Source organism: Elaeis guineensis, chromosome 2 (genome assembly GCF_000442705.2).
Source record: "Elaeis guineensis isolate ETL-2024a chromosome 2, EG11, whole genome shotgun sequence".
Classification (NCBI taxonomy): Eukaryota; Viridiplantae; Streptophyta; class Magnoliopsida; order Arecales; family Arecaceae; genus Elaeis; species Elaeis guineensis.
In genome coordinates, this window is record NC_025994.2 from 20,923,800 (window position 1) to 20,939,572 (window position 15,773).

Sequence of the window (15,773 nt, forward strand, 5' to 3'; positions counted from 1 at the left end):
TTATGTATATTTTATCATATAGTAATTTATTTCCTTCTCTGATGACTTGATACACGACGCCTGTCCAAGATTTTTCTCAAGAAAAAATGCTAATTTATTTATTATTATTTTTTTAAATGAAAATTGTGAATCATGTAGGTTGCTACTGGCGGTGTTTTAAAAGTCGATTGTGAGCTGTTCCTATGAGGGTTAAATGTTTTACATAGAAATTTATTTGGAATTGCCTTCTTTGCAAGTCTAGTCTTCATCGCAGAGGTATTCTTGCACAATCTTTGATATTTCGTGATCTTTGTAGCGGAATTGTGGAGGATGAGGAGCATGTTATTCTTACTTGTCAATTTGCTCAACCATATTGAAATTGTCTTGTCATGAGATATGAGTTTCCTTTTAAGGCCTCATTTTTTGCCAGCTTTCGTTGCATCTCTGACTCATCCTTGAGTAGGGATGTGGACTAAGGTATTGATGTGTTATATGGCTTGGCTTTTATGGACTGCTCGTAATGTTCGTATTTTTCAATGGCAATTTATTGCTCTTATTCAGCTGATCCGTGAGCTTGATGGCTATATGGCTTATATTGATTTGCTTCCTTTTCGAGTCTCGTACAAAGTTCTGGAGTGACTATCATGTGTCACGACATATTTCTTCTCATCATCCTCTTTTTGAGTCACCTCCTCCTTTTGGGGGACTAATTTTAAATTTTGATGCTGCAGTTCAAATTGATGTTGCTGGAATTGATTTTATTATAAGATATGCTTATGGAATCTTGCTTTTGGCTAAGGGATATCGAATCAATCCTTGTTCTGTGCTTATGGTTGAGCTTATAGGTCTCTGGTATAGGTTAAAGGCTGCTGCTCATTTATTCAAAGATCAATCCCTCACTGTTCAAGGTGACTCCGTTACCAAAACAATCTTCTTCTGGTATTGTTAAACTTTTTCATTATAAAGATATTCTAGCTTCTGTCACTGAGTTTTCGTAATGTACTTTTAATCACATTTATCAGGAGCAAAATCAAGCTGCCGATTGATTGTCTAAGTAAGCCCTTTTTCATGACTGCTCCTACTCCTTGGGAGATGTTCTACCTTCATCTTTCGCCCACATTATCCGACATGATCAAATGCAAATTGTTAAACCTCAGGAAGGGATCTAGCGATAAGTTTTTGCCAAATCAGTTTTATCCATACAGCTTTAGGTTGCAGATCACTATTTAATTTGCATATTCTTTATTTTGCACTATTTCTATTGCTGGTTCTTGGATTATTGATCGATTATATGTGATGCTGAAGCAGTTTTCAATTCAAGGCTTTCAAACGTCTGCCTCTATATCTACATTTAGATCTTGTAACCCAGGAGCTTCTGTGAGTGTTATCAGGTCTGTGCACTCTTTCGGTTGGTTTTTTGCATTGTTTTATCCAACAGATAGTATTGTCATTACACTTTGGACTTCATGCTGGGGCGATGTTACTATTCTTACGCCAAATGATGTGCTAACCGATGGAAACTTTATGCTCCTATATAAGCCGCCTGTGGGTTTCAGATTGCTATTTTATTTATCTTGTAAGTGATTTTTATAATATTTTTATTAGATAAAAATATATAAATAATCTTTTATTTTTTTAAAATGTTATAATTGATATCTCTTGATTCGTAACACGTGGACTACAAAGTTCTTTCGTTAATTCTCACTGTTAATTTACTGACATAATTTTATTTTAATTTTTAAAATTAATTTTAATATTTTTTAAATATTTATTTGACAATTGGTAGGTGGAAATTTTTTTTTTTTTTCTTTTCTTTCTTTCTTTCTTCCCCGGTTTACCTCCGCCTCCCTCTGCTTCTCTGCGCCGGCCTCCCATCCGCCCGCGATCACCGCCCCTCCGCCCCTCCTGCGGTCAACCCCTACGCCCCCTTGGCCACCCGCGGCCCCTCTGCCGTTGGCCCATGCACCACCCCCCCCCCCACAAAACCCCGCCCGGCGGTCAAGGAAGATAAGCCGCACCGCCACCTTCCCGAGGTGTTGAACTCACTGAGGTACATCTCCCACACGAGCCGGCTGCTCTGTGGGTTCGCAATTCTCATTTTTCTTGTCATCGGATCGAGCTTCTTCACCTGCACTGCCTGTGCATAGAGGGGTTGGGTTGTTGGTGTTGAAGATGGTGGCGAGCTTGATGGTAACCGAGTGGAAGAGCGGGACGTCGAGGGCGAAGTCCTTGATGAGGCTGTGGAAGCCCTGGAGCTGGCAGTAGAGGTTGACCATCCAATGGTGCTGGGTCTCGAGGTTGCGCAGCGCCTTGGACTTGAAGCGATCGGCGATGATGCCGGCGCAGCGCTGGAAGGCACTGCCGCAGACGTCGACGATGGTTTCCCAGAGGACCTCCTCAGCGTACTTGGAGGGGGCGCTGCCGTAGGAGAGGACGGCGCGGTGGAAGACGGAGGTGCCGTTGGGGAGGTTGGCGGCGAGGCTAACGAGGGCGTCGGAGGTGGCGGTGGCGTCGCGGGGGCGCCAGCCATCGGATGAGAGCTGGAAGAAGAGGGCATCGTGGATGTGGGTGTCGACATCGGCGCGGGCCTCCTCAAAGCCGGCGTCGAGGTGGGGGCTGGCGAGTTCGCGATGGGAGAGAGGGGGAAGGCCGAAGGAGCGGAACTTGGGGTGCTCAGCGGAAGAGAGGGAGACGGCACCGCAGAACTCGTAAAACCAGTCCGAGAGGAGGGAAAGGGCGGAGTCGACCTGGGCCTTGGCGAGAGCCGGGCCGGGGGAGGTTTTGGGACTCTTGAGCTTCTTCACGCTGTCCTCCAGCATCGCCAGAGCCCGCAGGTCCTCGCCGCCAGAGAGCACCAGGTGGGGGTGGAGGTGATGCGGAGGCGGGGTGGTGGAGGATGGATACACGACATCGCCACCGGCGGAGGCGGCGGTGGGGGAGGAGGAGAAGCGGGACGGGTCGATAAGGGCGAGGGAGGAAGCATAGTGGTGGTGGTAGGAGGAGTGGGGCAGCGGATTGGTGTCGGAGGAGCGCTTGTGGCTGCCGTGGTGGGGGTGCGCCGCGGAGGAGCAGGGGGCGATGGAGGAGATGGGCCTGGGGGGCGGGGATGGGAGGGCGGGGGTGGAGGAGGAAGGGGAGGTGAAATTGGGGCAAGTGCCGTACTTGAGGTGCTCGGAGGCGGTGCGGGAAGGGTGGGAGGCGGAGAAGATGGCGTCGCAGAGGGAGCGGCGGAGCTGACGGGTGATTTTTTTAATTTTTTGTTGTTGCAAACATGGCTGAGGGAGCAGCGGAGTCTTTTTTAATATTTTAATATTAAAATATTATTTTCAGATGATTTTAAAGATTAAAATAAAATCATGTCAGCAAATTAATGATGGGAATTGACGCTTTGTAGCTCACATATAATGGGTCAAGAGACATCAAATATAATATTTTTAATAAAAAAATATCGAAGCATAAATTAAAAAAATTGAGAGCCTATTTGTATATTTTTGCCTTTTTATTACTAATGAGAGTGGGAGCTGCTTTCTCTCCTTCACGATTTCTTTGTTTAGGCCAAAGGATGTGCTAACTGATGGAAACTTTAATTGATCCATATTCTCCTCTATAAGAACCTTGTGGGTTTCTAGTTGCTATATTACTTACCTCCCAGGTGATGCCGCACGAGTGCTTCGAATGAATACTGTTGCTGTGACTGGTGTCTCTTCACATGATTACTGTTGCTATTGTTATCTGAGCCCAAATGATATGTTTTTTCAGTTAGATACCGATAGGCAGTCACACCCAAATGATGAGTTCTGCCACATGAATACTGAGAGGCAGGTGCACTGTTATGAGTCTTATTTTCCACATGATGTTTATCAGCATTTAATAACTGATGGGAAGAATCTCCAATAATTTTACTTTTCTATTTTGAAGCCTGATTTCATCACTTCTACTGTTTCAAGTTTCATTTATATTGGGTTATACTTAAGCTGGCTTCATCCATATTTGCTGCACTTCAGGGAGTATTTGCAATGTATATTTCCTCATATATCAAGCTGTCAGGGAGCTGTATTTTTCATTTCTTCCAATCGTGGCAGGGCCTTAATCCTCCATTATGCTGCACTAGACTTTCTTCTGAAGAGCTTTCTAACAAATGTCTTAGTGCATCTTCTGCATACTTTCCTTATACAACTTCATGTATATTTCATCTTATGTAATTTCAAAGTGTTTTCACTGCTTTGTATATAGTAATGTTGAACCTGTCGTCCTGCTATTTTGGATCTAAACCTTTTGGGGGGATTGTTGCTAGCTGGACGGCATCCTTTGGTACTGTGTTTCTGATATGATATAATACAATTCATTACTTACCAAAAAACAGCCGGTTGTCCTGCCACCCGCCGAGCTTTGTGCATTGGGTTTACGTGAATTTTAGAAGATAAAAAAACCGGCCGAGCCGTTGAACTGAGTGGTTCAACCATCCGGACTGATCAGGTCGACCGACAAAATCCAGCACAGGAAAACTGTCGGAGAGAGAGAGAAATAAGGAAGAATCTATAGCCTCGGCTTCTCGTCCTTTGCCACATCTACCTGTCTCTCTCTTATGTCTTCCTTTGGTGCAAATGAAGAGCTAGCCATAGTCGTAATGGCTTGATCTGATGAGGCTCTCGGGGGTGAAGGATTTGGTCTCATGTTTGCCATCAATCATGGAGGGATATCGATGAGGCTCGTGGTAGGGAGACTTGCACCAGCCTTTGGATTGCTATCAACCGTTCATCACCAGTTATCTTCGATATTGTTTGAGATTAGGGCTGTTATCTTCAACATTGTCCGACTATCTTCCAAGGTAATGGATGGAGCGGACCTGAGGAGGTTAGGGTTCTTAGAACAGGAAAGTATATAATAAACTTTAGTTTCAGATCAAAACCGGTACTGTTCGGTATTCTTTTATATAGGAAGCAATTTCGAATTTACTATTTGCAAAGGATATACCAACATAACAAACAAAAGAAAGAAAGCCCACCACAACAATTACAAGACATAATATTTTTTTATTTTTTCATGTTACCAAAATTTTAAATCTTGTAGGATGGACGTATTTCGGTATTTCTTTGGAATGGGATGCTCCGTTGTCCCATCTCGATAGTTATCTTCCTTCTTTTATTTTATTTTATTTTTTTTCTTTTCTTCCTTCTTTTTTTTTTCTTCTATATTCTTTTTTTTTTTTTTTCATTTTCTTATCCTTTCTTTTTTTTTTTCTTGTTCTTTCTCTTTCCTTCCTTTCTTTTTTCTTCTTTTTCTTTCCTTTCATTTTTTTCCTTCATCTTCTTTTTTTCTTTTTTTATCTTCTCTTCCCATATAGATGGATTTCGGAGTCTCAATCCCATCCCAATCTCATTTTCTCATAGAATTGAGACGAGATAACTGGAACACCCTCTATCCCGTCGGGACATAAAACCTTATATATTACAAAAGTTGTAGATAAAAGCCTTAAGGAGTATTAAAGCCCGTCTAAAAGAGTAAAAAGAGACCACTTCACAGATGAAATATATCCACTGAAGGCTCTTGTATTTTTGGATTGGTACCCCACTGCCAAAACAACAAGCTAATAGTAACTACAGCTACAAGATTAGATTTAGGGAGCCCACATCAAACAGAAGAAGAAGACCACTTTCCTAGGAGGTGGATTCGAATTTGTAGTGCTTATCAACTGGTACCAATACATGCCACGTGCAAGTGACTCCCCTGGGTATGACTACAAGATCTCCAGCAGTAAAATCGACACATTCGGAAGATCCCTTAATGTAAGCTTTAACCTTGCCTTTTAGGAGATAGCAAATCTCTTCTGCATCAAACTTGAGATGGAACTTTCCTGGAGGGCAACCCCACCTAAAAGAACAATAAGAAAATCAGAATGGAGGACCTCATTAGCAACACTATTGAAGAGTTCGTACTCACTAAGAGATAGAAGAAGGCAATGAGACAAGAAGGCTAAGCTAAGGGAGATACTAACTTGGGCCATGAGTTGATGCCCAACTTTAGTAAGCGCGACTGTGGTGGGTTCTTCTCTACTAAGATTGTGGGGCTGGTGGCGTCAACTTGCATGGCCTCTTGGTTTGAACTTGTGGCCATCGAAGATTACTAGAAATTGAAAGAGGAGGAGCAAGGAGTGTTGGTAGCAGCGGTAGGAGGAGATGATGGAGCAGTATCAGCAGAAGTCCACGAGAGGGAGTGCAGGAAAGAAGGGCAGTACGCAAAGGTCCTTCTATGCCTCTTCTAACGAAAACTACGAGAGTGGAGTCTGGAGGGAACCCTTATATAGAACACAGATGGAAAAAGAAGTGAGAAGCTCGAAGTCTTCTTATGATGAGCTTATGCGCATCCTACAACTTGAGAACAGATACAAAGTATATTTTATAATGCATGCGGATTAGGCCCGGGACAAAGCACCCAAAGAAAAAAAAAATGCAGAAAAGGAAGGGTTCTTGGACTAGAGCTCTTCTAATTTTGGACGTCCGGTTCTCTCAAAGGCAATGAGCCATAGCGTAGCAAAGAACAAAGTAATAGTGGTTGAAGGGAGTCAAAAGTATAGCCTTCTACCAGCTTTCTGAGATGCTTCTTAACACTTTTCAGCGAATGGCTCGCATTGTTTTCTCTTTTTCCTTTTCGGTGAACTGGCACTGAATTATTTAAACAACAATAGCTCAATCAAAAGAGCTAAACTTGGATACTTTACGTGGGAAATTTACGAAGTCACTCACAAGCGGCCACCACAATCCCTTTGCGAAAAGTTTCTCTCGAAAGTCCAAAACTTTGTTTATTCTACTCATATATTGTGATTCCATGAGGTAAGGTCGTACGTAGCCATTGTGTCGCGTGTCAATTTCGAAGGCCAAGGTAATTTTGCCCTTTTTCTATTCTCTTTTCAACCGAGCTCATGCTTACCCACCAAGTTATTCCAATTTCCAACCAGGAGAATCCACGCTAGAGCGCTCAAGCTTAACCATTAGCAAATATTCTCTTGTCGTTATTGTTGTACCATCCTATTACTGGCGTTGATGCTAGAATTCGTTGACGCCGGATGTGCTGGACTTACAGATATAAACAGAAGCCTTCGAGTAGTATACCTGCAAAAAATCTGGATCAAAAATTATTTCGATAAAAACTCTCCGACGCTAAGTTAGCTAGTAGAACCAATAGATAGAGGAGTGTAGGGTTTAGAATTATTACGTACCTGAAATTTCTCTTTTTGTCACTTTTACAGACGGAGGTCGAAGTCATAGTTGATAGGTGAGCTGGCATGATTATGCGAAATTTGAGGTAGATTTTGCGTAATACGCCAACTATTCGAGAAATTTCTACGTCATGAAGATCATGGTTGCCTTATCTGCTTTCCGATGGTTGTTATCTAAATGGCACTAGCTTTTTAAATTTTGATTTGGTCGGTTCAAATCGATCAGAGATCGGATGCGAGACAATGGTCGAGATTCCATATAGCTAACTTAAAATCATACTGCGTTTTATCCAATCGGAGGTCATTAAAATTTACAAACAACTAACAGTTGGAAAAGAGGAAGTTGTTTGACTAGGAATCGATCCTAGGTGCTGGCCGAGTAGCTGTTGGAATTAAAAGTCGGACGATCAGGAGTCGGATAAAATGCTGGCCGACTAAGGATCAGATACTTGGTCGGACAGTCTTTGGTCGAAATTGTCAAACTTAGACGAGCAAGTTATAGTCGACTGTTGGTGCGAGTGAGGCGTATTGGCACGAGCTTAATGGGCTGGATATCTATCAATCTCTTCATATTATCGGTCCACTCCAAAATTTTTCCAACACATACCCCTCTACTTCTTAGTCGAGCTCTGATCGAGTTATGGGAGTATTTACTTGGCATTTAAATAGTAGGAGATATGAAGAGATTTTTTTGCTAGATGTTTTCAAACAGATGTCTACATGCAGTTTTCCAGTTGAAGACGATGATGATATATTCATGAGCTTATTTTGAAAACTGTGCAAATGCCGCCTTCATCTCACTGTGGTGTATTTAATGCAGAGACTGATGATATATTCATAACCAATAGGAGGCTAACGCATAGCATTCGCTGAGAATCCATACCGATTTGAAATCTCCAGAAGGTCGTGCATCCTTCTATTTAAAAAGGATTCTTCTTCATTTCTGACATTTTCATCCTGTTGCTCTTCTGAGAGTCTCCTCTTTTTTGCTATTGCTATCCTTTTGCCTCAATCTTCTGCAGTCGGCTTTGTTTTTTCTTCTCATCATCCTCCCTTCTTTACTGCAAGAGGTGCTCCTAGATGCCTTTCTCTAAGCTTTTGACCGAAGGTAGGCTTTCCTTGCCTTCTACTATTTTTCTTTTCTTTCCCTTGCATTTTCTCCTTATGGTGGACTCTGAGGGTTCTATAAGTGAGCATCTCGTATTGGAGAGAGATCCATCGTAGAAGGGAGTGAAAGACCCAAAGAACCCCAAATCCAAGGCTAATCCTTTGGCTGAACCTGGTGAGATTCAATCGGTGCTGAACTTGAATGATTTGGCCTTGATCCGGGCTCAGTATTTCATTCTGGAAGAATTTCATCTTGAACTTCCTAACGTCGATGCTCATGTTCAGTCTTCCTCTCGGCCGACTAGCGGAATACGATGAAGCTTTTTGGGCCGCTCTTAGCTTTTCTATCTCCTCCTTCATTCTTCAACTTTTTAGGTTTTTTGGGATCTTTTGTATAGTCTCTCTAAATTTCTTTAGATATATGGTAGATTTTCTCATCCTCTGTTCTCGGATAGGAGTCCGACCTTTTATTTCTCTTTTTTGAGCCCTTTTCACTCTTAAGAGGCATCCATACGTCGACTAGTGGTATGTCTCGTCACAGAGAAGTGTAGCCCCTCTTGTTACTGTTGCTCCTTCATCTATTCATGGGTGGAAGAAGTGATTCCTCTTCGTCTCCTTCTCTTCCATAGATGATTGGGTTCTTCGTGAGTGGGGTCAATCTAAAGTTTCATCTTTGAAGGCCGTAGAGCTGAGTGTCGAGGAGAAAAAGGAGCTTAGGGATCTCAAGAATACAAAGCTCCTCATTTGAAAGAACTTCTATCTGACGAATCTCTCTTCTCGACAAGGCTTTGTCCAAATAAGTCTGGGAGTTAGTGGAGTTGTTTATACTTGTTGGCTTTCTTTTTTACTTGTTTCTTTCTGATCCGAAATCTATTGAATGGTTGCAAAAATGGAACCTTCAGCAAAGGATTTCGCTAACCTAAAGGCCACTCTCCTCCAGAAGAGAAAAACTCGGGTTGCTAGAGTCGAGAAGAAAAAGAAGTTGAGAGCTGTCGAGCCTAGCAAGCAATCTATCTCGATCGACCAAATCCTTTCTACCGAGATCGGGTGGTATTGGCAACTCCTGCTCCAGCTCCAACTTTGACTGTTTATTCTCAAGAAGGATATATCGAACAGTCCCAACCTTCCAAAATCTCAACCCGAGCAAGGCCCTCCAAGGACTTAGCTGATGAGGAGGAGGCTCCTCTCGATGACATTTCGGAGGGCTTATTTTTTCAAGATTGGAAGGCAGTCTAAGAATCAATTGATACTCCATAATTCTAGCGAAATTGGAACAAATCGGAAAGATGAGTGCCTCTATCCTTAAGAGGCTGTCTCTGATAATTGGATATTAGGTATTACTTTAACTATTCATTTTTTTTCCTCGTTTCATTCCTCTTTACTTAACTTGTTCGGGTGTAGCTACTTCATGTCCTCATCAATTTAGAGGATCGCTCGGCTAGGGAAGCCAGAGCATGGGAGGCTAAAAGGAAAGCTTGAGAGGCCAAAACAAAGGCCAAAGAGGATGCTCTGGCTGCCTGAACGAAGGTAAAAAAACTCGAAGCTGACATCAAGCATCTCCAGGAGGCTCTTAAGAAGGCAGAAGCCAATCTCACTCTTGCACAGAAGAGGGAGAAAGAGACTGAAGAGAGGGTCGAAGAGCGCATTTGGAAGGCTAAATGCCATGCTGTGGAGGAGTACAAGGTATCATTCGCCTTTGCCGAGGAGAAGGCTCAAGCAGTTGAAGCCTTGTTGCCCAGCTATGCAACCCAAGAGGGGGGAGTGAATTGGGTTTCTAAAAATTTTAAGCCCAACAGATAACTTATGAAGAACAAAACAATGGCTTTAAATCAATATTAATTACCTAAAGCAGTATTGCAAGGATATAATAAAGAAATAAGATAAAGCGATAAAGCACACCACAAACACAAGGATTTATAGTGGTTCGGTGCTAACCTTGCACCTACATCCACTCTCCAAGATCCCACTTGGAAATTTTAATCCACTATCCTTTGTATTCAACCCGAATACAAAACGTCGGAAACTCCGACACTAGCTATCCCAAGCTAGAATACAAGACGTCGGAAACTCCGACACTAGCTATCCCAAGCTAGATCACTTATTTCCCGGGTACAAGTAAACCCAAAACACTCCGATTTCAGGTTCGGATCAACCTTTTCTTATTTTTGGAAATCCTCCAAACACAAGAACAAAAACTCACAAAGAGTTAGAAAATTTAGAGCACAGATTAATACAATAACAGCTTCTTAAATGAGCAAATATAACAATAAAAGCTTTACTCAAATGAAGAACCCCTTTTTTCGGAATTTCTCAAAGTGGATGAACGCTTGAACGCTTGAGAAGAGGTTGATTGTTGATTGAAGATCTCTTGAAAGCTTTGAACGATCTCTAGATCAAGGTTGAAACAATAGGCGTTAAGAATTCTCTCCTTGAAAGATCTTGCTTTTCTCTTTCACAATCTCTCTGGTATATTGTGGATCCTCTCTCTTTTTCTCTTTGGATTTTTCGTTGATCTCAGACTTTTTCTTGCAAATTTCGGATCCTCTCTTCTGTTCTTCTCTTTTTCCTCTTTTTCTCTGCTCTCTTGATTTCACGTTTGATCCGCTATTTAATCTGCAATTTCTTTCACCATTTAAAGCATTTTGTAGCATTAGAAGCAAGAGAAAATAATTTAGGTAGATAAAGAGCCGTTAGAGGATTTTTAGGAAGCATAAATGGCAATTAAAATGGATAAAAAAATAGCCGTTGCTGATAATTTCCGTCGCAGGGGTCGACTCATGAGTCGACTCATGCTTCAGGGGTCGACTCATGAGTCGACCTCTGTTGCAAAAACCAGAGAATGCGTTTCTGAAAATTCTTGGCTCAAATTAGCAGGGGTCGACTCATGAGTCGACTCATGCCTTGTGGGTCGACTCATGAGTCGACTCACAGGTCGTGCCAAGCCAGAAAACTAGCGTGCCAAAGAGAATTTTTGCGTGCCACTCAGCTCACAGTGCCATGAGTTGACTCATGAGTCGACTCATGCACTTCAAACCTTCATAACTTCAAAAATATAAGTCCAAACACAATGAAATTTTCATCAATAGATTTCAAATCATTTGTTCTACCAAATGGTACTATCAAATTAGGATTTTAGTGAAATTATGATTTTGCCCTTGAAGAGCATAAGGACTTTTTCATTTTAAAATTATTTGTATCCCTTCAATCTGCTTTGTGATCATCAAAATCAATCTAGGAGCAACAATCTCCCCCTTTTTGATGATGACAAAATATTTGAACAAAAATATTTATGTTAATGCATTAATTTCAAAAGAATCCATTATAGGTGTATATGCTTGAAAAGAGTATGATTCTTTTGGCATGTAATATAAATGCAAAAATAGTTTGTCCATTTTCTTAAAGATTTGAAAAGGGTATTAGATCATTTTGAGTTCAAGATATATCAGAGCAAGAGAAGATAAATAACTTTTTCTATGTATCAGAGTAAGAAAAATAATTATATCAGAAAAGATTTTACAATGTATCAGAGCAAGAAAATTTTATAATATATCAGAGAAAATTTCACACTGTATTAGAGCAAATGTCAGAGTAAATTTCACATTGTATCAGAACAAATTTCAGAAAAAATTTCACACTGTATCAGAATAAATGTTATAATATATAAGAGAAACTTTCTCACACTGTATCGGATCAAATGTTATAATTTATCAGAGAAACCTTCACACTGTATCGGATTAAATTTTATCATGTATCAGAGCAAGTTAAAAGAAATTGTAGGATGTATCAGAGTAAAACAAATTTCTTAAGATGTATCAAGGTGAGTAAAATTTCAAAAGCAAATTTGAATTTTGAAATATATCAGAGCATATAAAAAAAATACTTATTTGCATTGTACTCATGATTTTGCTTTTGATGGATGACTTTTTGTTTAAGTTCTGTCTGATACCAAATTTTGATACCAAATTTTTCAAAGTTTTGTTTAATCTTTCAATCTTTGTTTTTGTTTAATTTCTCCAATATTTGTTTAATTTCTTCAATATTTGTTTTAATTTCTCTAATATTTGTTTTAATCTTTCAATCTTTATTTTTGTTTAATTTCTTCAATATTTGTTTAATTTCTCCAATCTTTGTTTTTGTTTAATTTCTCCCTCTTTTTCTCATAATTTAGGATTTTGCTTTTTGTCTAATTTCAATTTTGTTTTAATTTCTCCCCCTTTTTGACATCATCAAACATAGTTAACTCTTTCTTTTTTTTTTCTGAAATATTCTTTAATTTCTTACTCTTTAGAGTTTTTCACAGATGTTTGCTCCCCCTTAATATAGCAATTATCAACAGCAAACAACAACAAGGAGAAGACAATATTTCAACAAGAAGAAAATATATAACCAAAATATGATCATTACAAAGAGTAGAAATATAGGTAAAAGATGATTCCATTAATATCATAATTGTTTCAATACATAAAATTCAACCAGCTAAATGTCAATACATGGCCCCAAGGTATAGATCCTAGAACAAGACACTAACACCTAGGACCTAGATAAGTCAATGATCGGAGTCATCAGATATAGGGTGAGGAGATGATGGATCAGAAGTGCGTCCTCTACCCCGTCTGCCTCTGCCACGAGTAGGAGAGCGAGATGAACTGGGTGGCTGAGAACGCTGAGATGCTAGGGACTGAACAGAAAGGGTGAGTCTGATAGAATCAAGTACGTTCAGTGCTCTGGAAATAGATTGAAGTAGAGCAGTGAACTGGGTGGTAGCATGCTCACTCAATCCTCGGATCTCTTTCCTCAGTAGCTCATATCCACCTTCTAGTGCTCCTCTGAGCCTGCCAGCCTCTGCAGTGAGGTCTGTGACTTCAATAGTAGACTCCTGTGGCTGGGGATGGGCCAATGCAAGGACTTGCCCCTGCAAGTCAAGAACTCTGCCAGTAAGTCTCCAGACTGTATCCTCAAGCTGCTGTATCCTGACGGACTGATCTGAAATCATCTGAAATACAGTGGAGATGTGGGGAGTAATGGTCTGATCAGAAGAAGTAGCTCCAGGTGCAAAAGAAGTACTACTCCACTGGCTAGACAGCAAAGAAGCCACACGCTGTGAAATATGCTCGATCTGATCGTCAGCCAGTCTGAACTCTGATGGAGGTGCTCTGCTCTCTGGCTGATACACTGGTGTGGGCATCCTAGTAAACTCCGAAGGGCCAGCCTCAGTATCAGGAATGAACTGGGTATCTGGTGAAGCTGCCCTGAAGTCATGTACAGGAGAAGATGGACCTTCTTCTTCTACTCTGCCTTCAGTTCTGTCTTCAGCTCTTTCCTCAGCTCTCTCCTCAGCTCTTTCTTCAGAGCCCTTGATCCAACCACCAACAGTCTTTGTAATTCCCATTCGGTGCAGGTTGTGTTGGTTGAAAGTGTCCACATGTGAGAGCTTGGTAGGTGTCTCCCCCTCACAGCTAACTCCAAACCTCCTAAAAACTCTAGTAAGGGCTATACCATAAGGCAAGTGTGCCTTGGATCTATTCAAAGTTTCTCTCATGGCCTCTATCATAAGTGCAGGGAGGTTTAGGGGGGTCTGAGTGATGACATGAAACATGACACATACATCTCTGCCAGACAGTAAGTCATGTCTACCACTCCTAGGAAAGAAGAGTTTTGTTACAATCTGATGCAGGACCCTCATCTTAATGGACAGTAGCTTTGCTTCCAATCTGTTTAAACTTCCTGAAAAAGCTTCTCCTAAGATAATTCTGATCCCTTCTTCTTTAATTGGGAGTTCCATATATGAGTATCCTTCACTAGGCAACTGAAGTATATCTCCCAATATTATAGAATCCAAGCATATATCAATTCCCTTTACAGTTGAAGTCACTGACCCGTTTCCATAATTTAGGTTCTGGTAGAACTCTCTGACTAGATCAACATAGGTGACTTCCTTAAGAGAGCAATAAAGTTCCCATCCTTGATTTTTGATCTTGGTAGCAAAAGTAAAGCCTTCTTTCTCAAAGAACCGAAAATCTATATTTTTTTCGGTTTCTACTTTTCTATCAGAAAGAGGATTTACACTGGGCTTATGGAGGATTGAGAGGGACCTTGAGCAGGTACTGAAACTGGATCGGGAACACTGGAAGACTGAGCATGCCTTTTCTTTCGGACAATTTCCTCAGGCTCTCGGATTGATTTCCTTCTTTGGGGAAGTTTCATCTTTGGAGCCATATCCAAAAAAGTAGCAGACAAGAAGACTTGAATTCAGTGGAGGAGGGATCACAAAAGAGTAAAGAAGAATTTTGATGAAGAAAAGAAGTGAATTTTGAATGAACGGTGAAGTTCTAGGGCACGTTCCACCCGCGCCAATCACTGCGAGAAAGCACAGAAAATCCTTTTCAAGGAGACGATTTTTGATGGAGAGGAGGAGGAAGAATTGCCTCAGAATTGATCCTTGGATTTGGAGCAAGAAGAGTTGGAGAGGACGGCTTTCGAAAGAAAGATGATGAGAAGATGAGTCGTCTCACGAACAGGGTTTCCCGTTTAAAAACAATGAACCCGATGGAAGTTGGTGGGATTTACAAGTTTCCATTGAGTCGACTCATGGGGGTCGACTCATGAAGTTCAGAAATTCAGAAAAAATGCAAATAAATTCCAGAAAAATTCAAAATTTTGGGAGAAGGAATTTTGCTCAAAGATAAGTTTTTAGAGTGATAAATCTGAGCTTTTGGGACCTAGATAGATGTTGAAAATTGAGATCTAAGAGTTTTTGACATCTATTCTTTGGAAATTGAGAAATTTCAGACAAATGGATCTAGAACTCCTAGATTTCTCCTAATTTCACAGAATCTATCCTCACTAAGGGCTTTGTAAAGATATCGGCTAATTGATTTTCAGTGCTAAACATATTCAAGAATTATATTTTTATTTTGAACATGTTCTCTTATGAAATGATGTCTTATTTCATATGTTTAGATCTTGAGTGTTGTATTGGATTTTAGATAGATTTATGCACTTTTATTATCACATTTTATTGGTGTTTCATTAAGTTTGATTCCAAAATCTTCGAGTTGTTGCTTAATCCACAAGATTTGAGCACAACAACTTCCGGCTGCAATGTATTCGGCCTCAGCCGTAGACAGTGCCACCGAATTTTGTTTCTTGCTAAACCATGAGATTAGATTTACTCCAAGAAATTGGCAAGTTCCACTTGTGCTTTTCTATCTAATTTACATCCAGCAAAATCAGCATCAGAATATCCTAACAAATTAATTTGTGAGTCCTTAGAGTACCATAACCCTATAGTTTGTGTACCATTTAAGTATCTAAGGATTCTTTAACAGCATTCAAATGAGATTCCTTAGGATTAGATTGATATCTTGCACATAAGCAAACACTAAACATGATATCAGGCCTACTTGCAGTTAGTATAATATGAGCCAATCATACCTCTATAGTATTTTAAGTCTACGCTTTTACCTTCATC

The 15,773-nt window shown here is 40.6% G+C and overlaps 2 protein-coding genes across 2 annotated transcripts; both read right to left on the reverse strand.

The window, feature by feature from the left end:
• Nucleotides 1-2,021: 2,021 nt before the first annotated feature.
• Nucleotides 2,022-3,296, reverse strand: LOC105032640 (uncharacterized; the record flags this gene model as incomplete). Its single annotated transcript, XM_073251107.1, has 1 exon — nucleotides 2,022-3,296. A coding segment is annotated over one exon (1,275 nt), but the record flags the coding sequence as incomplete, so codon positions are not given.
• Nucleotides 3,297-5,501: 2,205 nt separating this feature from the next.
• On the reverse strand, nucleotides 5,502-6,255 carry LOC105032623 (uncharacterized). The gene is made up of 2 exons (XM_010907110.3): nucleotides 5,975-6,255; nucleotides 5,502-5,850 (listed from the first exon to the last, which is right to left on the reverse strand). The coding sequence occupies exons 1-2, from the start codon at nucleotides 6,091-6,093 to the stop codon at nucleotides 5,637-5,639; spliced, it is 333 nt and encodes a 110-aa protein (XP_010905412.2). The 5' UTR covers nucleotides 6,094-6,255; the 3' UTR covers nucleotides 5,502-5,636.
• Nucleotides 6,256-15,773: the final 9,518 nt, after the last annotated feature.

Excerpts from the sequence above, each read along its gene's own strand:
- LOC105032623 (XM_010907110.3), bottom strand. The coding sequence starts at position 6,093 with ATGGCCACAAGTTCAAACCAAGAGGCCATGCAAGTTGACGCCACCAGC. Across the intron at positions 5,851-5,974 it reads GGCATCAACTCATGGCCCAA|GTGGGGTTGCCCTCCAGGAA; the intron begins GTTAGTATCTCC and ends TTGTTCTTTTAG.